Source organism: Acyrthosiphon pisum, chromosome A2 (assembly GCF_005508785.2).
Source record: "Acyrthosiphon pisum isolate AL4f chromosome A2, pea_aphid_22Mar2018_4r6ur, whole genome shotgun sequence".
Lineage (NCBI taxonomy): Eukaryota > Metazoa > Arthropoda > Insecta > Hemiptera > Aphididae > Acyrthosiphon > Acyrthosiphon pisum.
The window spans coordinates 76,479,875-76,507,816 of record NC_042495.1 but is presented as its reverse complement, the minus strand read 5'-3'; the positions used below and the strand labels follow the sequence as shown (position 1 = coordinate 76,507,816).

Genomic DNA, 27,942 nt, shown 5'->3' with positions numbered 1-27,942 from the left:
CAAGATATTTATTGTTTTATCTTATATAAAAGATATAATTTAGTCATGTTTTTCAACATTTATGCTTTATTTTTACAACTGGGACTTAAATTAGGTCTAATTACAACACAAAGTAAGTCTAAAAAATAATAATAATAATAATAATAATAATCTTACTATAATGTTTTGCTTAAATGAAACCTATATGATTTGAAAGGGTTTAAGAAATAGTTATTCCATCAAAATTATGTACAATATCCAACTTGATTTCTGAATTGTAAAATATTTTAATTTTTCTATGTACTTTCATGTATATTATAAAATTCTGATTTGTGGTCCATTAAAAAAAAAAGTACAAAATAAAAATAATAAAAGTTGTGATCTATATAAAATATTATATATATGTCTTAAGTGTTTAAGGTGTCGATTATTGCACCTCAATTCATGTAATATGCATACAATGACAAATTAAACCAGTGAGTCTGTTTTTAACATAGATTTAATACGACAAAAATCTAACTTTTTAAGTTGAAAAATATTTATTTATTTTCCCTAACCCTGCCCAAATGTACGCACACCTTACATGTACAATAAGGCGACAATATCTCCGGTTTAATAATAAAACAGTTAAACACACTTAACAGTTAAAAATTCTATACGTAATAAACACTAGTAAATTAATGTGATGTTGCTATTTACAATAATTATTAAAAAAATTTTTTAAAAATTAAAAAAAATAAAAACATATGTATATGTTATTTTATATCCTGTAGAAGCCCAAATGCCACTATTTTGTCTCCCATTCATTTAACATTACTCTATTGCATTGTAAAATAACATTTTAAATATTGAAAACATTTAAAATAAAATATTGTTATGAATATTTACAATAATTTTTACAAAATTAAAAGAAAATTAAGACATATAATAATACAGCTTTTTTTGAATAATAATTTTGTTTTCGAATGAGATACAATAGCACTTTTTAAACCAGATTACATGTTAGAAAAATAAAAAAAAGAAACCTCGTGGAAAGAAAAATTATGATCTTGTTTCGAACTGATTATTGTCTAATGAGTATTTTAAGACTCAAGGCGTCCTGTTATTTTTAGCTAAAATTTACCAATAATTTATGGTTTTAGTAAAGTTCACAATGTTGTTTTTATTTAAACAACATAAAAGAAGTCTATTAGAACATAACTATAGTTCTAAAGCAAATGGTTTTTTCTATTTTCATTCTGTAAAGCAAAAAAGAGTATAAGGGAATACAAGTGCCTTTTAAACAACAGACCTATACGTCAGGGACGGACTACTCTGGCTCACATTATTTGTATTGTCACGGTCGTTTTGTCCAGAAGTGTATGGAAGCTGGGTGTTAACAAACTACAAAAAATAAAAATAAAAATAAAAAATAAACAGAATCAGTAAAAAAAAAAAATAAAACACAAAATTCCCGAAAGCGTGTCAACAATAAAGAAGCGGTCATGGAAATTATGTCGCTAAGGGCACAGCAACATTTTAAAACACATTGATTTTTAAATCAAACAAACAAATAAATCAACCCCCAGGACGCCTTGAGGAATTATTCAAGTGAATTAAAATATTATTGTGCAATACATTGTCTTATGGTAAGGCCACCTGCGCCCTTCCATATGATGCAGACCAATAAAATTAAGCTATGGACATAATTTTCTTTATCAATCATATTTTTAAGTCTTAGTACAGCATATATAATTATATTGTATAACATTCATAAATTATTATTAATTAATAAAACAATTAAAACGTGTACTTGTTATAATGCACTATCAATATATTGTTATTATTAAAGGGTGCCAAAACTATATTTGAATACAGCAAGTTATCAAAAATAATGAACTGAAAATATGGAAGAAAAAAATCATAACTGTATTCTTTACTCACTAACTATAACATTATGTTTTAATAAATCAATAACAAATTTTCTACAAGCTATGAATATGTATTGAAGTAAAAACTTTAATATCAAAAAGAAATCAAACTTTATGATTATTCTCTTCAGTTCTTTATAACAATTTTATTGATGTTTAATTTACTATTCAATTAGATATAATTTAAGCTAAGTTAAACCTCTTGAAAGTATTTCTGAATATTTACATGAAAAAAAAAATGATATGTAGTTGTCATATATAAAAAATAAAAATAAAATAAAAATTGGTCGATTATAAATAAAAACATTAATTAAAATAAATTAATTCGTATAAGAATAAGTTTAATATTTAATTAACGCTCAACATAAATCTAACCATATCTCCATATTATGTTAACCTACATTCATGGGATAATTAGTTAAAATAATAAACATTGTTAGTTCAGTTGATTAGTATAAACAAATATATTATAAAAAAATTTTGTTTAAAACATTAACCAATTTGTAAGCCAATATGATATTGTATAAATAGAATTTTAACTAATTAACAAAAACGTATTACTTTGATACTTAACTGTGGCACCCTTTAATAATTAACATGCGTAGCAACACACTCACAGTATTAGTAAAGCAAAATAAGTACAAATAGCAACATCAAAGTTATTAATTATTCTATAGGGTCTTAAGCAAAACAGGGTCGTTGAATTAGGAGTAATGAAAGAAAAATTATCTCTGATATTTTTTTTAAATTTGGAAATATTGTGAGTCGAGAATAATGAATTATACGCACAATTAAAGCAATTTACAAAATATTGTGTACAAATTAAAACAAAAAGTGTAAATTAAAAATCCCAAATATTCATATATCAGTGGAGTTGTATCTTGTATGTTTTTCCAAGAAAAATATAATTTTGTGAATAATATGTTTAAAACTAATTTGAACTTGTACAATAAATCATTTAGGTACGTGTTTTTAATACAATCAAATGTAAATATTAAAATTTAATCTAAGTAGTTAAAAAAAAAAGATCATCGAAATTTCTATGTAATAGGCCGGATGAATGGGAGTTAAACATACTCATTGATTACAGAGGAATGAGAGGTGACAGGGCAGATGATGCTCAAGGCACTGAATCAGCCCCACTACTGACAGACGGTAGTGTACTCACTAATGAATGTGGCAGAACTGAAGTGGGTGGAGCTGACTGGGAGCTTGGTGGTGCTTGTTGTGAAGGGGGTGGTGGTGCTGACCCTGAACCAGGCACATTATCATGTGCAGTAGTAGAATGTGCTTGCTGTACTGGTAAAGATCCTGTGCCAGCACCCGCATAATATCTATATCACAGAATTAATGATTAAAATTTATTTTATTTTTTTAATTATTTAAGGAACACAAACCCTCCGTTCATAGCGTCAGGATTAGCTGCTGCGGCAGCCGCTGCAGCTACAGCAACTGCTGATGCGACACTTGCAACTCCTGCTTGATGTGGATAGGTAGTCGGAGCAGGAAAATACTCTTTGTTGACGCAATTACGAAGACACTCGGGTATTCGACCTACAATTGCTCTACGGATTTCACTAGCAGCCATTTCTCTTAACTCTGTACAACTAGCGTCAGAATAAAATGCAGCATGTGGAGTACACAGTAAATTTGGAGAGTCTTTTAATGGTCCTGAAAAGTTATTTGATAAATTAGAATTTATAGGAATAGAAAATCGTCAATTAGTTGCATGACATACCTTGAAGTACATTAAAAGGTTCATTTTCATGAACATCTAAGGCAGCCGCTCTAATACGTCCTTGTTTCAATGCTGTTGCAAGTGCATCGTCATCAACTAATCCACCTCGAGCTGTGTTTACAAGGAAAGCCCCTATAACCAATTTCATTTTTAGTAAAACTATAATGTCATAATGTTTAGAATATTTAAAGTAAATAATCGTTTACCTGGCCTCATTTGTTTAATGGTAAACTCGTTTATAAGGTGGTGATTATGTTCATTCAGAGTGCAATGCAACGATACACAATCAGATTGGAACAATAAATCCTATAAATTGTGTCATTAATAAAATAAAATAAATTTTCCAAAATTATATAATATAATAAATAAAATTTACTTGAAGTGTATAAACTCGAGTCAAGCCTAGAGACTTTTCAATTCCATCTGGTAAGTAAGGATCATAGAATATTACGTTAAAGCCAAAAGCTTTAGCTCTTAATGCAACTGCTGAGCCAATACGACCTTTAATACAAAAATAAAAATAAATTGAAATAAATTAAAATGATTAGAAAATTGTTTAAATTATCAATTACCCAAGCCAACAATTCCTAAAGTATCCCCTCGAATACGTGCACATCCTTGAGCAGCTTCTCGTACTTGTTCAGGCCCAGTAAATTTTTTTCCTTCCCTGACCATTTGAGCTAACCAATAGGTTCTACGGTAAAGGTTCAAAATCAAACATAGTGTTGTGTCTGCCACTTCTTCTACTCCATAACCAGGTACATTACAAACTGCTATACCCAATTCCCCAGCAGCCTAAAAAAATATTAATAAATAAATAAATGTTATTATAATATATGCTTTTATGAAATATAATATTTCAAGTTGTTGGCTAAAATAGATTATAAAATGATTAAAATGTTACATACTTTTACATCAATATTATCAACTCCACTTCCTATTCGTACAATAATTCTGAGCGTTTTAAATTTTTCTAAATCTTCTTTTGTAAGAACAATGGTGTGCCACATTAAAGCACCAACAGCTTCATTTAATACCTATAGTGAAAACAACATATTAGTATCACAAAAAGTAATCAATAGAATATAAATTCCTACCTTTTCATGGATTTCAGAAGTGGATTGGGCATCACAAAATGCAACAGTAGCCACATCTTTGAGTATGGGCATTTCTATTGAACAATCTCTGCCGTCCAACAAGGCGACCAACGGCCTTGTTTGTATAGGTCCATTGGTAATTGCTCCAGCACCGGATCCAGCACCTCGTATAGTTGTATCGATTCGTGTTCTTTTTGTAATCATTTTCCGTTTGTCCATTACTGGACTACCAACACGTTTGTTTAATCCTTGCGTTTTGACTGTTTGGGTTTTACAAGTGTGCCTAAGACGTCCAAATCATACCATTGATAGGGGTAGGGAACCTGCAACAATAAAAAAAAAAAAAACTTTTAATATCTTAACTATAAATAAAATTAAAATGAAGTTATAGTTTTCTTTCTTTAATTTATAAAAGATCACAAGGAAGGTTTCTTTTAATTTAGAAACTTTTTTTAAGTCTTAAGTCCAGAAGCGGGAAGCGAGAAAAAAAAATTACAAAACTTTGTTTGTCGATATCTGGACCATCTAAAAAGCTATAATATACTTAAAAGTTTGTTTTGAAAGGTTGTGAGATCCAAACCAAACTTAACCGGAAAAAAAATAAAAGTTTTCTTTTATTTCATGCGACGCGGAGCCGGAGAGGGGCGAGAAATACGGCAAACGGTTGAACAACAATTTTATTACATGAACAGCACTCTTAGCTAAAGTTTATTTTTTTTATATACAAAATCAATCTCTGGAAATATTATCGAAAACTTCAGTCTTACTCGTTATCATTAGTTTATTAATTCATTTTTACAATTTGCAGTGTAATATGAAAATTCCAATGCTAATCAATTCATAAATAATATTTAACAGTACTGAAAACTTTTCAATTACTCGGCTTTAATACGGTAATATTCTAACGATCGAAATGTACATTTATTATCTATAATCAACCATCCATAATTTAATAACATTTTATCATAAAAAATCGGAAGTATTATTACGCATGCTATTATTTAAAAATATAGAGCATACGTCATGTTAAGACGATGGAGGGCTAGACCGTGCAATAAGTTTGCTTATCCATCAACAAACTTTTTCCTAACCAACAACATTAGTCCTACGATTTTCTGCGACACTGAAGAAAACTTCTATAGTTCTATTACATATTACATTTCTCTCTCTTACTGCCCTTATGTGTGTGTTTGAGAGTTAGCATACCTACAGTTAATCATTAGGAATTATCATGATTAACAAAACAGAAGACGCATTATACTTATACATTAACCAATCTGAGATTTACTTTTAATAAAAAAAAAATTAAAAATCAAAATATGTAGGTACAGTACAATTAAGTTGGGGTAAACTCATTATCTACAAAAATAAACTATAGGTTAGTTATTAAACTTGGTTACCATTTTTTAGGCACCAATTAATTGAACCAAATAAAATCGTATCTAATAAAAAATTTTAGCACAATAACTATTGAAAAATCCAGGCATCTTAATATATAGAGCTGTTCGATAAAAAAAGGTAGCCTTTAATATTGCCTATTGTTTTTGAAACCGAGTACACTCACTGAGAAAACAATACAGATACGAGGTGCACCGGAAACCGACAACAATGAATTATATTTTACGCACACCACAACGTTGTTTACCATCGGTAGGTGATAAAACGGTAACCTATGTACTATTAACAGGTTCGTTGCATCACTGAAAAACAAACGAATGCAATAGGCACAACAGTTTAATAAATCTATCAATAATTCGTAGATAAGGTTGTGTTTTCGCTTGCAAAATTCGAAGTGAATAATGAAAAACGTAACTATTATGGCTTTATCAATATATTATAGTAGTGTAAAAGTGCATGTTGCCAACATTTTGAATACACGATACGATAAGTGACCGCATCTTAATATACCATTGTGTAGTAGAAACCCATGGTTTACGGATTTATAGTATTCCAAATGGAAAATACTATTCAGCACGGTTGCGATCCACGCTTACGAATTACATTATTTTCGTACAGTTTTAATCATTTTATTCAGCACTTATCTAAAATAGTATGTGCAATGATCCCAAAAATATGAATTTTGAACTACCTACCTATTCAATTTTTCATGATTGTTTTACTTAATTTAAGTTAATTTAGTATCAAAAATAAATCATTTTTATTTGTATTATTAAAAAAGTACTCTAAAAAGTAAGGCTTAGCTAGGCAAGACTAATGTGGAGAGCTGATGGTAGACTACTTCGCAAGGCCATAATATGGAATCTTAATGGAATAATATCAAGAAATCGGTGTTGTGACCAGAGATCACTAAAGCTCCTTGGAGTCAGGGATAGAAAAAGATTAGCTTTGGGTAGAGATGAATGATAAGATATAGTGGGAGCGGCGATGGTCCTAACCTAACCTTCAATAAACAAAAAATAAAGGAAGCAGGTCGATTGTCTTATTAAACAAGATTCAATAATAACTAGAATACGTGAAATCATATGAGTTTAATTTATTTTATTAAATACAACATTTATTTTAAGCTTAAGAAAGTTACCTAACTTTTTATCGTGTGATCAGCGACACCCTGTATGAATTTAATCACAATTATTGTCTCAGGCATTCATTTTCCGAGCAAAAAGTCCAGACAAGAAGGAGAGAGAGAAAGTGAAGTGAACCGAGAACACTGTCTGCAAATAATGTATTTGTGGAGGAAACTGTTATATATAAAGAAAAAGAAAAAAAATACACCATGGAAAAGCGTCATAAAAATAATTCCTTTTGGTCGAGACCCACACTTCCTGCTACCCCTACCCACAACCACACTACGGCATGTAGTCGAGGGAAAACTTATTTTTAAACTACTTAAAAAGCTTAAGAATGGCGCGGATTCGGAGCGGGGATATTACAAATAATATAAATTAGTTTCACCAACAAAGTTATACAAAACAAGCATCGGGGCAAGTTGTTTGGACAAAGCTCAATGGATCCCGAAAAGTTTCGGATGCGCGCGCGTGCATGGGGAAAAGTTGATCGGAATGAACTTTGGCACAACTACCGTCGACGTCGCGAAGTTAACGGCAGGTTAACTTCACCACCACCACCACACCCCTGATCGTAGTAGTTAAAAGTTTACTTTTAGAGCTGAAAAAAAAGAATATATAAGAAAAGGAGGGGGAACCAAATATGAAACAAAAGGCAGAGACCGTCAAACAAGACGACGAATTTTACAAGAAAATGTGCAAAGGGAGTGAAGGATGAGTGGGTGGTGGGTCGGGAATGAAAATAAGTTTAAATAAAGTGAGTGAGTCCGGTCTTAAATAAAACTTCCGAAGTTCGGCGGTGGCGGCCCTCGGAAAGTTTTACGCCTTTCTATATTTTATGAGCCTCTTATTACTGGCAAAACTTCTATCTGAAAAGTTAACTCATAACCCCTCGATCACCACCGTCTCCGCCTGACGACCATGCACAGCACACGCAGACCGGTGTGCGTCGTCGCAGACTTTGATATTAAATACAATTAAACCGACTTAAGGTTCGGACGACGGAAAACACCCCGATCAAAAGAAAATCGTTGCGGGGGGAAAGAAATTATCGCAATAAAGCGGAACTTGTGAGCGAATGAAGAACCACGATTCTTACTTGTTTGCTCTGTATCTTCAATTAACGGTTCTAAATGTAGTCGTCACTATCGCTGTTCAAACAAATGTTTCAAAATTTAAATCATCTATCAACACATACATTTACGCTACCAAAAAGTTCATTACAACATGGAATTGTATAATACGATAGATCTATTGTTATTCGATTTTTAAAAACTTGTATAGGTACTTTAAAATAGATCTTGTATATTTAAACGTTTTCTTACTTTACCATTTTATTTTAATCTTTAACTGCTGTTACTATACATTCAACGTAATATATATATATAATATTATAATTAATAACGAATAATGGTAATTGATAAATAATAATATAGTATAAAGTACCTACACTTCATAGCAAATTAAAGTAAAATTATCTGGACTCACTGTAATTAACGTGTAACCCTTTTGTTTCAATTAATATTTTATTCAGAATCACTTCTAAGCACTAAGTAGTATACTGATTTTTTTCTTATGTCAAAAAGTAATTAAAAAAAATTAATAAATAAGAAATTACCTATTTAAGAAAATATTAAAACTTTTACTGTTTTACCGTCGCAATTCAACAACAATAACAAATCCTGAAATTAAGTTATTTTTCTAATTAAGTAGATATATTATTATAAATAACAGATTTGCTCTCAGACCGAATGATTATTATTTTACAAAACCATTTTGTCCTAATCGTTAACGGGTTTAACGTAGAAATTTACTTAAGATAATCGTGTAAAATCGAGAAGGCACGACGGGAACGTTTTTTGGAAAACTTTTAATTTTCCGAAAATATATACGTTGATCCTTAAGTCCAGAATTTCGTGGCCATACCCACGATTTGCGTTTAGGTAGGACGTAAACCGGGGAGGATGCGCCGACCGTAAGCGAGTGTGGATTGTTTATTCCGGTTGTGCGGAACAAGGCCAGAGTTAATTCGTTATTGGTGACGCTGTACCTCTCATTTATTCTTTTTGTTCTTTAATTTTTCTTTATTTGCTGCCCTCCATCGATATTATAATGCACGTTGTACGCACAAACGTTGCGAAAATCTTTTATTCAAAGACTAAAGGCCACCAATAATCAATATAATTATCTCGAAAGTCTAAGCAACTATTAAGACATTTTCTTATTTTGGCAAATTTACGGTAAAAATTATTAAACGACAATGTCGCATCAAAGCCAACACTAAACTACTTAAGCGCTGGTTAAAGCACGATGTCAGCTAATAATCGCGTACACACATTAAACTCGACAACGTAAGTACGTTGGTCCACTGCACGCAGTTCAAAACAAACACGAACGTAGTGAACGAACGTTCGGGCTACGCGCAATTACATGTTAATAATGTATTATTATTATTATTATTATTATTGTTATAACCGCGTTTTCGTATTATTCAGTCGACGGTTAACCACGACAGGTAAACGGTGTTTGAGAAACTTTGACGGCCGACGGGGGTACGGTACGAAGGAGTCATGCAATGCATGAAAACCGTGTCTTAACGTTTGAGCTTGCGGATTATACCGATTCTCTAAAGCACTATACCGCGGCGGGAGGATATTAAGATGATTGTAAAATGTTTTTATTGTTTTCAGAACACCGAAAAGAAAACAAATTATTGTCAACGCGCGAGATAGAAGTGAGTTAGAGGTTGGGGGGGGAGGGGGTGTTACAGGCGGTGGCGCGACGTTTAGCCGGGTGAGAACAAGCGAACAAGCGGCGGGCGACGGCGGCGGCGTCGTCGTCGTCACTGCCAACGATGACGACGTAGTAGGGTGTGCGAGAAGAGGAACGGCCGGCGGCCGGTAATAGTGCCATTGATTTTTCCCGAATATAGCTGCTGATGTGCTGCTCTTGCTCTGTTGTTACCCGCTACTACCACCACATGGAAGCAACGGCGGGGGCGAACAAGTGGGCGAACCAACGATACGCACACGGGTGGTGGCATATACGGCGGGGGGGGGGGGGCATGGCCGGCGATGTTTCACTCCACACCGCAACACCGCGTCGTAATGAAACACACGACGTCGGACTTTACCGCGCGTGCGATGACGACCAGACGACGACAGCAATAATAATAATAATAACGGCTACGAGCTGCCCGCCGCCTCCGCCGCTTCTTTTCACCAACCCGTTGGCGAACGGCGTGTCGGCGTATAAGACAAGGCGGCAGCCCTTTAATGACTCGGCGGTCGATGTAATTTCCCACATTTATTCGCCGTGGCACTTATTATTCCCATTTATATTGTAATGTATATTGGACGATAATGAGACGGTTGTTGCAATTTATTAAAAATCACCGAAAGGTCGATAATATTGTTGTTTATATATTATACTATGTCATCACTAGAACGACGGAGATTTTTTTGGGGAAGGGGAGTAAATAAAAACAATCGGTGTTACTATTTTCCTTCTCCTAAGTATTTTATAAACGTCTCACACCGCAACGATTAACTTTAATGGCAATCGAGTACGCACCAAACCGTAGGGATTTTATTTTTTGTTATAGATTTTTTTGTTTGTGTTAAATAGGTTAACGTGTCAGATTCTTAACAATTTTTTCTTTATAATGGTATGGTAATTTTTATTTTTTGCCTCTATTTATTAAAAATTATTATGGGTACCTATGCTAAGAATGAATCTCGTGTACCGCTAATTCTTTGTGTTATAGCGACCGACCTCTTTGTGTATGATGACTTTTTTATCGATACGTGAATAACTTTCACCGTCTTTACACTACATCGCCTATTAGACCAAAGGCTTTTTATGTACCTAACGTTTATTAAACGTATGATATTAAATCTAAACGAATATGACCGTTTTTTATGAATTTTTTGATAGGTTTACAAAAGTAAATTCAAACATATTTAACGTTTCACAAAATAAGTAGATCGATATCAGAATGTATAATAATATGCTGTAATCATCCGTAAATTATCATACGAACGAGACTAAAATTCATCATTAACTGATCCACGATATTTTATATTTAATAGACTAAATATTATAATTATACTTTATACTGTGAACGATTATAGACCACAAATCGTTTTATTATTAAATAAAGTATTCCGATAAATTTACTATAAATATAATATTATCACAATACAGAGAAACCTCTAAGTATCGGACACTCTCGGTCGCTGACATTGTGTTCCTATTTAAAGGGTTCATTTAATAGAAGTTGTTGAAACGTCCACTATTTGGAAGTGTCAGTTAGGAGAGTTTCACTGTACGTACTATAAAAAGATTAATTTCAATCAAATTATTTTATTTTAACAAGGTTCTTAAATGTCCTTATTATCTTGGTACTCAGAAACCTTTGATCAAACTCAAAATATATTTAGGTATTAAAAATATTACCTAATGTAAATTTTGAATATGTGTAATACATGAAATAATTTGAAGTTCAGAAAAATCTAGAGTTGAAATCACTTAGTTCAAATAATTTGATAATTATTATCATACGAACGAGACTTTCATTCATCATAAATTAATTTACTATTTTATGTATTTGTATCTTATAAATTAAAGGTTTAGACATATTATCTCATATTATGTATTTTATTTACTTACGTCCAGTTATACCAAAAATGTTTTCTGACAACTTTACCATAAATATAATAGAATCATTAATCAGAATGCTATAAAAATATTAATTTCAATCATATTATTAGATTTTAAAAGGTTTTTAAATATACTTATTATTATCAAAGTCGTTAGGCAACTTTGACCAAACCCAAAATACAATAATAATAAATATTAATTATTACCTAATGATATATTTGAATATAGTGTACTTACTTAATACATAAAATAATAAAGTTATTAAAGTTCAGAAAAATCTAGAGTTGAAATCATTTAGTTCAAATTATCATACGAACGAGACTTCATTCATCATAAATTAATTTACTATTTTATGTACACGTTACGCTAATACGCTATAATGTAAATAAGTTGGGTGTAAATTAATGAATTAAAATTGTATGTATTATGATCTTATACTTTATAATATGTATCAATACTTATACAATACTTATTCTATTTCCTATTTCAGTAATCAAATTATAATTTAAATCAAATATAAAATAATACGAACAAGGAAATATTCTCAACAATAAATATTGAACCATTAAATTTTCCTCGAAAATCCTCCTGACAAATTATTAAAAACTAATAGATTTTAAACATATTTCGTGGTCATTAAATAAATTACCAGTTTTATGTTCAGCCAAACCAGAAATACATGAAATTGATTCATAAATCATATTATGTAACAAGTTAGACCTATTAATCTTTACCTATTATGGTTTTTATGAGTTTATGACAATCAAAATTATTCAGTGAAAAATGTTGTATATCATATTATATTAGTATGTGTTTGTACCTATACTCAACATTCGTAACACAATATAAAACATTGATGCATGAATAATTCAGTGGTACAACTAGGCAAACTATGACCAGTGTCCTTTTAAATGAAGTTGCCCTATATTAATTATTAAAGGCCACAATGATCGGCGCTCGCAACCCTATCGGATAATAGTTGCACCACAGTGCATAAAATAAGAATAAAACGACTTATCATTTATAATTTATAAAACCAAATAAATACTTCAAATTTGTTAATTTATATTTTAGAACAAAATAAAGAAAAATATATTATTATTAAAATCCAATTTGACTTTTAAAAAAAAAAGTAACAACTTGTTACATTATAGAATTACTATTAAGACATGCACAAACGTTGCTGATAATGTACGGCAGGTTATTAAAGCGAGCAATTAAATTATATAGTAGCAATTTTTGGCATCACGAAGGCATATCATGGATTCTTGCCATAACTATAATTATATTTTATGAATAATGTTTAGATACAAAAATAAAGTTTCGCGTTTGTTATACAATTTAAACTGAACGATTTTCGGTTAGAAAACATTCGATGTATATCTATGAAACGAACGATATTATTTTCGTACTTTTAAACGATTATTTAACCTTAAAATGATGACATTAATTAAAGTTAATAACAAAATAATTATAGCATGCATTTAATTTTAAAGCTCATTGGCATCAAAATCAATTAAAAAGTACTTAATAAATATTGACTTCTATCTCTATATACCTTTAATTACACAATATAATGCCGTAATGTATAATAAATTTGAAAACATAAAAAATAATTATTTTATAATTACACAAAATTAATTAATTATAGTTTGGGGATTAACGAATCTTTCGTTGCGACTCATTCGGAATAATACGTTTATTAAAGGACGCACACTATTACAGACACTCGTGTTCTTACTTTAGTATTAAATTGACGAGAGGAAATCGGATGTCTAGTTTTTGGGAAAACTTTACGTTTGAGCATTTAACGGCCAGCACTACTACCTGAGAACTTGTCAAATGTCGACCGTGTTAGATTGAGGGGCGAAGGGCAAACGCGACGGGCCGCGTATTGGTTTCAAAGGGGTGTTTATTATTGCGCGGCCGTCGGATAGGGAGGGGTAGTCATCGTTGTCGTCGTCCAGTCAAAAATCGCACGTATTCTCACCCTTTCTCCCACCACAGTAACCCTGTCTATCCTAATCCGGGCACAACTGACCGAGCAAATCAATATGAGTTTTGTTATGGTTGTTTGTTGTGTTGTAAACGCATACACCACCTCTGCGGTAACCTACCACCAACGCCAAGAATGAACGGACGCCACGCAACCACGACGACAATTCCCGCCCAAACGGAAAAAGCTTCATCGACAAAATCGGTTTTTTCCTTTTCCTTTAGAAAAATAAAGGTTTAATTAAATTGGACGACGCTTGACAGTAACGCGCTTGACTCATAGTATGTAAGCTACACATAGATAATGCTTGAAAAAAATGCTAGATTTATATACTTCTCTTATACACCGAATAAGTAGAGACGCTACATAATCATCAACGAAATTAATATGATAACCGCACATGGCATATCTATAAAATATACAATTAAATTAATTGTTTTATAAAAAGAACTATGTTGCTTTTTACATATTATTATAATGGGCCGTTTACAATCTAGAGCGGCTTATAAATTATAATAATAATACGATTTATCTGCAACGTACGCTATGTACGCAGATTTTTCTGCAATAACTACGTATTTCGAACATATATTATCAAATTACTAGATTTACAATTCCTGCGCATTGATATATATAGGTATTTATACATACATACACTTTGGTATCTTAGGAGATTCCCTTTTCCTCTAATGATTTGGTTCTGGCGGATGAAGTTTAATTTACGTTCGGAATGTTTTAAGCCGCTTTTATTTTGCAATTTCGTAGAACACACAATTTACAATAATTAAAAATTGTTTAAGTAACTATAACAATTTACAACAAATATTAAGTGCCTATAATCTATATTATAATCATCACAAAAATATGATAAATAACACTAAAAAAAGTAGTTAGATACTTTAGATACGCGTTAAACAAAAAAAAATTTACCACATTGCCAAAGTATACAGCAAAAGTAACGAATTATGATAACAATACGTTGCTTAATACCGATGAAATAAAACACTTTTTTGTTGTATTTGCTTTAACTACATCGTAGCAGTGTAAAATATAAACCATATCTTCAAACTACATCGTTGTGCCAAAACCAGATTAGACACGTAAATATAAGAAATAAATCAAGGGCAATGTTATTGTACCTATATTCCAGGTTCGTTTAAAAATCAATTGTACAACAAAATCCCTAACTAATTAAGTTCAAATACTAAATATCAACGCATTAAAAACGGGTGCGTGTATCTACGGTATAGAGAAAGAGTGAAAAATAAATAAGAACCCTTTGAAAAAAAAAGGAACCAGCGAATTCAACGTCATATTGTTTATTATTTAACCAATGATAAACATTAAACAGGCGCAGATCTAGAAATCTGAAATACGGGGGAGTATCCAAACCAGGGTGGTGATTCTCCAAGTATGCTCACTTCCTTATTTCTTCAATAATGCAGTTCAAATTTGATTTTTAGAATTTATAAATATACTTAAAGACCATATTTTCAAATTTTTGAAATTTTTAGTAAGTCCCACTCTTTGTTTGTGATACAAACTTAAATAAAATTGTAAACCCACTTTTTTTACTGTAAATTATTTTGTGGATAATTTTTCTGAACCGTTGCCGCATTATATTAAAAGTTCGAACAAGTTGTTGTTTACTTATTAAAATGTTTATATTAAAAATAAAAGTCCTTAAAAATGACATTACAAAAATAATAAATATAATATGTAATATTGGATCTAGTATCTATTTATTTGACTATGCCCATTTTTAGAAGTTACAAATGTTCAGATTATTAAAATTAATCACCACAATTTTCAAATCACTCTAATCGAAGTCCTCATATTTTCTTAACTTACTATCATGGACCTATTATCTTTAACACACTACGATAAATAACTCAAAATCCACTCATTTCAATTTTGATTCTGATACATCAATATTCAAAAAAATCATCCACCAAATAATTTACAGAAGAAAAGAGGGGTTCTCATTTGAAAAACAAAAGTTTTTATCACAACATGACACTCTTTAGATAATTCGAAAAATCTCAAGAACTTTAAATTATGGTCTTCAAGTAATAATTCCAAAAATCAGATTTTGAATAGGTAATTGCATTATAGAAGAAAAGAGGGGGTGAGAATTCTTGGTGTATCACCTTGTAAACACTAAAGATACGATATGATAACAATATTATAATTAACAATTTAATTTATGGATATAGATAGACTAAAGCCCTTTGCCCCCCTCCCACACCTCTGGACCCAAGCCTGATGATGACGATAAGTTTTTTCGTACTTTATGTTGATCGTAGCGCAGTAGTGACAGATTATATTATATATTAAATATAAACCATTATAAGTTTATAACAAATTAAAGATTAACTAAAGAAAACAAACCACATACATATTATATTCGCATCATAATTCCCAGATATTTAATAAAGAAAGAATACTAGAGCTGCTAGAGCTGGTTAGGTTAGACGAACGCATCTGAAGTATGTCGACGATCAAACGCGATTAATAATGATGGGTAATTATTATTATTTGTTTATTAACTGCAAATTATAACAACGCATTTCGTCAATTGATTATATTGTATAGATTATGATAAATTTACCTTAAAAATATATGATACATATTTTAAAATTTTAAAACTATACGTGCTTACTGTATCAACTAATAATACTCACGTCATTATAACAATGAAAAATACAGGGAGGGATACTAAGATAATACCAATTCAAGTATTGTAAAATAAGTACCCAATTAGATCGCTTATTGTTTTAATATCTGTACTACGGGTAAACAAAATAAATATATTACAATATCAATATCACAAGGTTTTGAATTTAAAATATTATATTATATAAAATGCGAAAAGTTAGTATTTGTTCGTATATTTTTCGTAGGATATTTTTAATAAACGGAAAATATCTAACAATATTACAGAATGGCGAATTTAAAATTCAACAATTATGTTATCACGGTGTTTTACGATTAAAAGTATTATATTATAAATCAAAATTAAAAGAGTTGCCTATACGCCTAAACTATACCTCACTAGGTACTAGTTGGTAAGTATTGTATTCATAATTTTTGTGTGCTCCGGTATGCTAAGTTTACCTTTACGACGAAAACACAGTTAAGTTACACATTGTAGCTCTATATAACGAACGATAACCATAAACCAGACGCAAGCGTCAAGTATTAACGACACCTGCTGCTTCGACCACTACTCGAGCTGGATCAACTTTATAATAATTAATATTGTTATACATTTATAATAATCACTGGTAAGTGATAACTAGTTTTTCCTTTGTTCGTCGATACAAATTGGGAATACAGCGATTTTTTTCTCTTTCTCTCTTGAAAGCCAATAGTTTTCTTCCCCTCCCTTTTTTTTCAACGACCGAATCGCCCCGGCAGAACCGTTATAATAATACAATAACATTACGCACGGATATCGAATATACGGTGTAAGGTAAGGGAGAATGAGAGAGGGTGAGGAGAACAGGCAAACGCTGTTTGTCGATTTAACAGTATTGCCACTGTAGCGACATTTTACTTCCGAGAGTGGTCTTAAACATTACGTACTACCGGCGAATGTGCAGGTGTGTATGTGTGTGTGGGGGGGAGGTTCGTGCTGAATGGACACGTTTCGAACGAGACGACAACGTTCACCTTCACACATTAGACAAAATCAGTTTATTTTATACCATGTATTATATTTTAACCATCAAAATAAACGTCAAACCCACGGACGTTTTTACTCGTCTCAAAAATATTAATCGACGATGTAACAATCTACTCTCATAACGATTTTAAAAATTCCTTTTTTTTAATTAGCAATCGGTGCACTATCGTGTAATGAAGCCGCCAACATAAAGACTTGGGAGTAACGCCGGCTACGGGGCCGTGTCCAATGCGTTCAATATTCATACAGGCACGCACAACCGGTTTATATATTTCTTTCTCATCTTCTATGGTTTAGGGTCAAGAGGCGCGTCGAGACCTTTTCCACTCCTTATTATCGAACCACCCGATCGCCGTGTTTAATTCCGATTTCTATCGTCATGTGTGTGCACTGTGCAGTCATATTGTGGAGTTATTTTACCATTGTGTTCGCTCTATTCGGGCAGTTGAAATAAAACAAGGCCGATTTTATTTTTGCGTGAAAAACGCGCACGCTTTCACCAAACAACGGTCGGTCGATTGTGGAAGATGATAAGGGGGCAGGAGGATTCGAATGTGAAAGTCAAATTTTGCAAACCATCTTTAACCATACCAACACATTCCTAATTTATTTTACCCAACATCACAATAAAAAAAATGAATTAGTTATATCGTATACATGGACAAAACCCATTATAGTGGTCTTATAAAATTATTATTATTGTTATTAGTAAGTATCAATGATTAGTATGTATAAATGTAATACTATAAAAATAGTGTAATACACATCTGTCTATTATATAGGTACAATATATTGCATTATTCAATTTTAAGCGTCGTGACCTTGAGATGTGTGTGTATTATGCTTTTTAAAGAATACCAGTAAACCAATGTCAGTAGACTAATCATTATAATAAAGCCATAATTCAATACGAGGACATCAATCTTCGAACATTTAATTTATAAAAAAATGCATAACATTTAATATGAACGAGTACTTTTGAAAAACAACGTGTTTGGGCTCTATGATGAAATAAATCAATTAATAGATTACATATTGAATTCACACTAATTTACAATTAATTATGTAATTAGTTCATAAAAATAGCTATTTTTAGCATTGTTTTTTTTTATTATTATTTTTAATATTCTAGAACTTTAAGAGATTAATTCCTGTGATCCCAAAAGTTGAAAATAGAAAGTATCACTTGTATAGCTTTGTATATTGCATATATGCTAATGACTTCTCTGTTTTATCAAATTTGTTTTCATTGATATAGTTATTTAATGATACATTTTTATACAAATAAATTAAAAACATTTTTATTTTAGATAATGAAAACCTTTTAATATCTTAAAACAAACTAGGAATTTAAAAAAACTTACTCAGCTAAAAACAAAAAAATCAACATTTTAAAATAAAAAATTTCTTAATTATTGAACCATACTTAGGCATATAAATTAAGTCTTTTTAAAAATTACAATTAAATAATTAATTTAAAAACAAAGTTGTAGGAACAAAAAAAAACTGAATATAAAACTAAAAATAAATTGTCTTTTAATAACAAATAATATCTTCAAAATCAAATAAGGAGTTACTTTTTATCACATAGATTTATAAATATCAGTCCTTGTTACATTATAATATCAGCCTTTATTATTTTATAGATGCAATTCATCTGCAGGCACATCGAACTCTGGCACTAGCCAAGGTTGATACGCACGATTAGAATCCATGGCCACACTTTCTTCCCCATTGTTGCACTGTACACATAATTGTTGTTCATAGTACAATGGCGGAGGAATTGGTTGAACATGTGGTCCATTTGAATTTGACAAAGTTTCCATACAATTTGGTTCCATACAATTTGGTTCCATACAATTTTGATTAAAATTGGAGGGTGGTTCCATTAGTATAATTTGCTCATTGAATGTATGAAAATTATTTGATAAAATCGGCAAAGGTGTAGATATATACCATGGATGTACAACATTTTCATTACTTATCACATTTAGAGGCATCATAGGCAGATCTGGATGCTGTTGATACGGATGAACATAGTAAGAGGGATGAAAAATTTGCTCAGGGAAGATCCCATGAATTGGTCCATGAATAAAACCTGGATACTGAACTGGAGTCTCACATTGTCCAGGACCTCCAAAAATAAGTTGGTTACAGTCAACCATATTTGAAGATACTTGATTAATTTGAGTAGGACTCTCCATCAATTCTCTCATATCTTGTTCGACTGGAATTAATTTCAACTGATCATATTCCACATATATTTTTTTAGCCAAATCTTTAACATATACTTCTACTGGTTCATTTTTCCCATGAATACGTTGTATATAACAATGATACCCCTGAGTGCCAATAAAAACCATACATTTGCTGCCTTCTTTAAACTCCCAATTATTCCATCTGCCATAAAATTTTTCTTTTTTATTATTTAACCAAATATCATACTCAGTGTTTCTGTATAATTTAGGTGTCAAAGCTTTAGCCACTTTAAATGGGAACGGAGTAATACCATATTCAAGCAGCTCTTTCATATCTGTACAAGTAGCTCTCTTTTCCAAACTAATCGGATCACATAACCTTGAAGCTGGTAAATTTCTGTCAAACAACATTTCTTTTACAGCAAAATCTACACCAGATAATTTAAAAACATTGTTGTAAAGCATTTCATATATAATTGATTGACTAAACGAAATATTTACAACAGACTCTTTGACAAGTACTAAATCATAAGTACCTTCATAATTGAGACATATATTTAAAGTTTTTACTGCGTTTGGAGTTTCAATATTAAGAGGTATGAAAGGATGAGAATCTTCATAAAATGCAATACTTATTTTGTATATTTTAGCAGCAATATGCATATCCAACAATTCTCCATCTACTTTTGTATCAGTAATTTTGTTTGCATAGTTTTCGACAGACAATTGAGTCATCCGAGAAAATTCTTTGGTTTGCAGTGAAGAAAATTGTAAAAGTTGTTGTCGTACAATCATGTGACAACTTTGGGTTAGAAACACACATTGTGAAATACATCTGAATAAACTATTACCATCTCTAGGGACTACATGTCTCAATAATCCCAGTGACTCTAACAATTCATCAATTTTTGGTGTCTGTATTCTTTTAGATTTGCTTCTATTTCTCACGGAGAGTGTCAACATTTTGCAACCAATTCCTAAAAAAAAATACACAAAAATTTAAAAAAAAACATTTTAAAAGTAATATTAAACGCACTAAAAATTAATCATAGTTAGTCTTCTGTCTATTAAATATATGACAATTTCATTTAATTGTGCGTTCAATATTATAAATGTTTTTTTTTATCTTTTTGTATATTTTTGTATAAAATTATATGCAATTTCATAATAAAACTATTAATGACTTCAAACTATCCATTTAATTTTTAGTGCGTTATTATCATCTTAAATTTTAGTAAGTATAAACACAAAAAGTACAAACAATTAGGTACACTGATAACAATTAAATAATCCATTCAAATAAATTAAATCCATGACGATATTTTCAGCCAACAAATTGATTTCTAACATATGGTAATAAGAATTATTGAATTGTATGTAGTAAACAGTTGGTATTGAGTTTTCAAACGTGAAGATAAAAAAAATTATAGTTGGTTACTACCAACACAAAACCTAAGTGCTAAACCTAATTATAATATTATGTATAATGGAATTGCATAACATACTTCTAACTTGCATATATATACAAAAGATAAATTTAAAAATATTTATTACATTATTTAGGTACAGTGAATAGTTCAAATTTATGTTCAAGAGTAGGTAAGAGTAGGTATAGAATTTCTAAAACAAAATTGTTGGTATGAAAATGTTAAGTTATCATAGAACCTATTAGATAATACATAATATATAAGAAGATTAAATTCCTAACATTATATATATAATATATTATACAAATTAAGTGCAATGAAATAACAGTAATAGAACCAATTCATTATATTTGAATAATCACTTGTTGCTAATATATATTATAAATCCTATAATTAATTATAAAATTAAGAATTAGTAATATGATGCTTATCAAGGTATCATAATGACAATATAGGTGGACTACCTTTGAAATTTATTCAAAAATATATTACCTACTACATACATCGCATCCTATCCTAACAATTTATAAATGAATTTAAGATAAACAGACAAACAAAATACATTGTTCAATATTTTCAAAATGTATTTATCTTTATTTATCATCAATAGGTACTTTCTATAATTATCTAGATCAAAATAAAACGTATACTAATAGGTGATAAGCAATTACGATTCTTAATTTAAAATTTTCCAAGTTCAAATGTGGCAAAGAAAAATAGTTTATTAATTAATGTGAATAAATATATGAATTGTTGTTACCCTATTTTGTATGGATGTGCTATTTTGGAAGTCATTTTAATATTCAAGATGATAAATTAACCATCAATACCTACCTATTAAACGTAAAACAAAAATATTTTACTTCAATACTTTAATTAATATTAATAATTACACAAATACGCATTGTCGAATTTGTGTAAGTTACCCAAAGAATTTTTTTAAAAAAAATGTTTGTATAAAAAATGAAATCCCCTACCCTAAAATTTGAACAAATCACCATGCCCATAAAAGAAAACGATCACCCTATACAAGAAAACGAACACATGGGCAAGAAGAATATATTGAACACTAACGTGCACACACGCTGAAGGTAGGTTATGTAAAGAATAATAAAAATCATGATATGACAGGAGGGGCATGTTTCTATCGATCGTTTATTAATAAATTATAACTAAAACGCGACGTTTACAGCCGATGAAAATATGTCACGACATGAAACGTAGTGGTTTACATAAGTGAACCGCGGTAAAGTTTGTACTAGAGATAGGACCAGTTATCGGAATACGTATCAAAAGTGTGCGAAAATTTTTTTGTGAAACACGACAAAGCGTTGGCACTGTTCATTTGTGTGGCGGGAAACAAAATCATTTGATAAGTAGGATAGGTACACGACTACATTCGAGATAATTTATATTATATTTATTTAATAGATAATATATAATATATTGCAGAATCCAGTATCGCGAATCGGGATCGACGTATATTGTTTGGTACTGTTTAAGATTAACCAACAATAATCAAACTGTTATTCATTTTTTTATATTTGGCAATTGTTGTTTGAAAATAAAATAATTTAATTTGATAATATTTTGTTTATGAATTCTATTTTCTAATAATTTTGTTAGAAACACGTTAGTGTTACCTAGAAATCACGAAATTAAAACAGACAGTGTCAGCCCCTTTTTAGCCCCAACCGCAATAACGCGACACTGGACCGAGAAAACCGAAAACGCTCGTTAATATACAGGAATTGACAACAAAATAAATAATATATTGTATTTATAATCGACAACGGCGGCAGCTGGTAAACACGATTAACTGTTTTAAGCACAGGTATTAACCATTATCGGTGGCAGCTGCTCCCCGCGTGCGCGTTTTGTTAACTCCCGGAGTATTGTCGAGCGACTGCCAGCTACCGACGCTGCAGCGACTAATCGCGAAACGAACGTGAGCGATGCACGCCGCTAAACTCTGTCGTTTCGATGAGATTACAGATTTGTCGTCGCCCACCACCACTGCCGATACTAATATGTGATAGTCGCGCAATGCGACCGGCCGGCCTCGTTATGGCCGCCGATTGCCGAACAACGCGTTGATTCTCGTGCGTGCGTGTGCGTTCGAGCGCGTGTGCATATAATATATATAATATTATGCGTGTGCCTATGTGTGCAGTACACGTAAGTAGTTGAGTGCGTGCAATAATATTATATGATATTATATTATTAATATATTTGTGTACGAGCTCGCGCCGTAATACACTAAACAGCCAAACAGGTTCGTTTTACCAACGACGACGACGACGCCGCCGCCGCCGCTCAGGGCAATGAAATTGTTTTTAACTGCATGCCCACACGACCACGCCGATGCAACGATGACGGCAAAGAAGAAATCGAATCGATGTCATGATTTTGCTTTGATAGCGTAAAGAAAAACGAATTCGTCGAAACGGGGAGCATCCGTTTATTTCCAAATATAATTATATATTTCGCAGTACCCACACTCCACGACAGAAAATATTTCTGAAGTAATCGTTATTGGTTATTACCATTTCCAAACACCGACGGTCGACGATTATATTTAGTAGCTGTAACTGTTTTTAGAGAATAGTACATAATTTATTTTTACCTTTCCCCAGACCACCAAACTTTTCAAGGTCAGTTATAGAAAACGACAATAAACATCCCGATGTGCGGAAAAAATGTTTTGTGATGTAAATTGCCATTTTGTTCACAATATGGGTACCTAATTTTTAAAGTATGCCGTTATATGACAGATGTTATGGGAATAAAGGGGACACGGGTCTACTGTATTGTATGATTTGGGGAAAAACTCAGAACAATATTATTCGATTCACATATAAACGAACACAACCTACCTACATAATATTATTTATAAAAATATATCAATCAAAAATTGTATTATCCATGTGAAAAATATTCATCACCGCCTGCCAAACAAATATTAGAGCCCGCGAGTACGACACATCCACATGGTTAGTATACCTAACAAATAGGCAACAATAACTTCGATGAAATATTGTGATTTATACATTACAGAATTATCTCAAAACAACCATCAAGTCTTGAGAATTATTATCGTTTGAAAAAAAAAATAACTCTGGGTCAAAACGCGAAATGGCAATTATTATCTATCAACGACAACGGCGGTGCATGTTACCGCTAACGTATTGTACGATTTGAATCCGCCAATGGTAAACACAGTAATTAATGAACCGGAGATAGAGAGGACACACAGATTGAGAGAGAAAAAGAGTGGTACGGTAAAAAATCAGTCGGAAAACAACGGTTGGAATATTATCATTATTTTACGTGTGTACGTACACCTCTATTCGGTCGAAGGTGTTGCGCATGCACGTTGCATATTACAATAATACGCGTGTGTACATATTATAATATATACACAATAATGTAATCGTGAAAACCGTCGTGATTCGATTAAATGTGCGGACTCAGTAGGCGAGAATTCCACACGGCGGAGGTCGGCGTTCCACGAGGAAGGAACGACTGGCGGGCGGCGTGCACGCGTGTTGTGTCCCGGTGTGAACGACGCCGCGCAGGCAAACGCACACACACATACACACACACACTCGCGCGCGCGCACAGGTCTGTCGGTAACACCGCGATCACGAAAGTGAATACCATACACTTCTACACTAGACAGGGGCGGCGGAGATACGCGATCGTCGTTGAGGGCAAGTGGTATGGCGGTGGTGCGAGCGTGTTTTCTGGGTACGATGTGGGAAGACGTGGGCCGCCGCCGCCGAACGGATGACGGTTACGTCCAGTGAAGCCCCCCGCCGTCCCTCCGCTTCACCGGTCCGACGATCACGAAACCGAGTCGCGTCGTCGTGCCAGCCAGCCGTGCAGACCAGTTAAAACGCGCGCGCTCTTTTCGCATTGTCATCGCCGTCGCCCTTCCATTTATGGTGCCTCAATTACCACCGCCGGCCGGCCGCCACCAATTGTGGTTATTACTTATTACCACTATACGGTTTGCCTTGACAACGACCACTTTTAACAATCATTATCAAAATCTATGCGGCAATCGCACATAATAATAATAATGTCACGCGGTAGCCAATATCATTATTATGTTGTTGTTTATTGCACGCGAGGGATGATTTCGTCGTATAATAATAATAAAGACAATTAGTATTATCATTCGTTTTCGAGAAACAATTTTAGTAGTGATAAACGCCCGAGAGACGACGGCGGTTTTAACGAATTTCAACAAACACGAGTGTACGCAATTGACATCATAGAACAATGAGGATGGCATCGCGACCAAAATAAAATAAATAATTGTCCTACTATATTATTGCAATATCAGTATCAAAAAAAAATAAAATATATATTCCTTATAGTTCAGTATAATAAACAATGGTAATTTAGAGTGTATACAACAGTTGTAATACTATAAACGTTAAATGTTTCATAGCAGTGTGTAATCGGTTTGAAGGAAACGCCGACGTAAGCAAATTTCCCTACTCCACACCCTTCGCAGTCAGCATTAAGGATAATCGCGAAACGCTGTCGGGACGACTAAGCTTTTTTTTTATTCATCAGCCACATGTACTTTTATGTAACAAATAACAATCTCCACTTTATCATGTGTATAAAAAAATGTGCAAACCTTCGTGAAAAAAATATGTACAATAACAATTAATTATTATTGCTAACCGAACAGCACTAGTGCTGTTTGAACAGCGCTATCAGCGGTTTTCAATTGAGAACGAATTATTGTAATTATGATTAAGACTATTAATAATTAATATTTACTAATAATGACGCGCAAGCAGTATACTACAAATCACTGGAATTTTGCACCATGAGTTTTACTTTTTTCGAGGGAAAATATGTAACCGTGGATGAGACTCGAAAACGCATGATTTTCAGCCACCAGTATGTAACGAACAAATAATAAAAACGTTGGGAGGTGTCAAGATATTTATTTATTTATTCACTCTCATATTTCAATAGAAATTATAGGTGCCATATTTAAATAGAAATTAAAGGTACCGCAGGAATCTGCCACGTTAATATGCCAAAGATCAACGTCGATCACGTTGACCCGCAAATGGGCACATTCTAAATTGGTCGCACGCGGACAATTTTCACGGTGCACGAAAAATTTGTGCGGCAACACACGACACCCGCAATTAGCTGCAGAGCACGTTACGACTAGGATTATGAACCGGTGTTGGCTTTTCGGAAGCACATGTGAAACACGACGATTTCAATTACCTACCTACAGTTTTAGAAGGTCAAGTGATTAAATTCTGGATTGACGCTCAGAGACTTATCACAAACCACGGGCATAAACATAAATATATCACAGTAAACAGAAGGTCGACTGATATGTGTATCGTACAAAATATATAATAAAACGGTACTCTGCGCACCACCGCGCGATCAGATCGTAAAAATCATAAGATATTTCGAATCCAACGTACCTGTCGCCGCCCCCCACCCCTCCCACCCACAAAACCATCGACGATCGCGCAAACACCTTATCGGCCGGGTCCCCCTCCCAACCGAAAACCATACCATTATTACATATTTTGTTATATTAAAATATAGGTACATTATGCACGAAACGTCGACGAGCAAACAAAATGTCATAGAAAACGATCATGTCGATTTACGGCGGCAGCGGTGGTGGAGGTTAGCCGAGGCGATTTATATTTTTTGCCCGTTTGACCACACCGCAAGGCGGCGGCCGAAAATACGCAGACCGGCTCAATATATACACCGCACTCCACACTATCGTTACAACTACTATCGCTAATCTCTACACAACGTTACACCATAGAAACGCGCAATAGGTAACCCGCAAGCGGGCGCGTGCAAGTAAAATCAAAACAAACACCGAACATAACAATAACGAATAACGATATGACATTGAGAACGAGACTTACCTTGTTCGTCGATCACGTCGATGATGCTGTTGTAACGGCGCGTTGTCGGCGACAATATTAGCTGTGCGAGCAGCGTCCGCGTTGTTGGCAGGCCGACGTCGACGATGATAACCACGCGCGCAAACACACACACACTCACACTCGATCAAACACACACACGCACGCCAAGCGACGGGAACGCGTCGTCGTCGTCGTCGTGCACTAAAATAATGCACCGGATTCACGTTGGCGCGCGACCGCAATATCGTATCGTCGTAGTGAAATGGCGCGCACGAACTCGTCCAAGCATCGGATCGCGGGATCCGGTCGGCGAACGATGATAATAACACGATAATAATAATAACAAACAATAGGGGATATTACCTTATTGTACGTGTATTAAATGTTATTATGTATTATTGCGCGCGTTGTGTGTGGCGGCGGCGGCGTCTTTTACCGGTAAACGCAAAAACCAAACGGCGTGCGCGGAGAAAAAAAACCAACGAAACTTCGACGGGTGGCGGACGAACACGGACAGATCGTCATACGCCGTACGCACTTGCGGAACAACAACGGTGGTCAGTCGTCGCGGTCGTAACGGATAGCAGTGTGGTGGTGTCGTCGGCGGCGGCGTCAGCGGTCGGCGGCGGCGGCGGCGGCTGCACAATCAGGTTATGTTGGCTAGACGGCGGCCGAAACTGTTGTGTGTGCGCGAGACAAACACAAGTAGCCGCCGGAAAATGGCGGACAGTCATCGGTGAGCACCGATGACCGCGTTCGCTGGCCCGGCACGACCGTCACGCT

At 33.1% G+C, this 27,942-nt stretch overlaps 1 protein-coding gene across 2 annotated transcripts; it reads right to left on the bottom strand.

Annotated features, from left to right (window-relative positions):
• Window positions 1–74: 74 nt before the first annotated feature.
• Window positions 75–27,835, bottom strand: LOC100158965 (C-terminal-binding protein). 2 transcript variants are annotated; one of them, XM_001946945.5, is made up of 10 exons: window positions 27,160–27,832; window positions 4,725–5,047; window positions 4,536–4,664; window positions 4,200–4,422; window positions 4,004–4,128; window positions 3,834–3,933; window positions 3,628–3,759; window positions 3,287–3,560; window positions 3,058–3,223; window positions 75–1,362 (listed from the first exon to the last, which is right to left on the bottom strand). In XM_001946945.5, the coding sequence occupies exons 2-10, from the start codon at window positions 4,941–4,943 to the stop codon at window positions 1,258–1,260; spliced, it is 1,473 nt and encodes a 490-aa protein (XP_001946980.2). In that variant the 5' UTR covers window positions 4,944–5,047; window positions 27,160–27,832; the 3' UTR covers window positions 75–1,257. The 2 variants fall into 2 exon arrangements, with proteins under 2 accessions (XP_001946980.2, XP_008185359.1); XM_008187137.3 differs by lacking the exons at window positions 75–1,362; window positions 3,058–3,223; window positions 3,287–3,560; ... (4 more) ...; window positions 4,536–4,664; window positions 4,725–5,047 and adding an exon at window positions 19,109–20,770 and having other exon boundaries at window positions 27,160–27,835.
• Window positions 27,836–27,942: the final 107 nt, after the last annotated feature.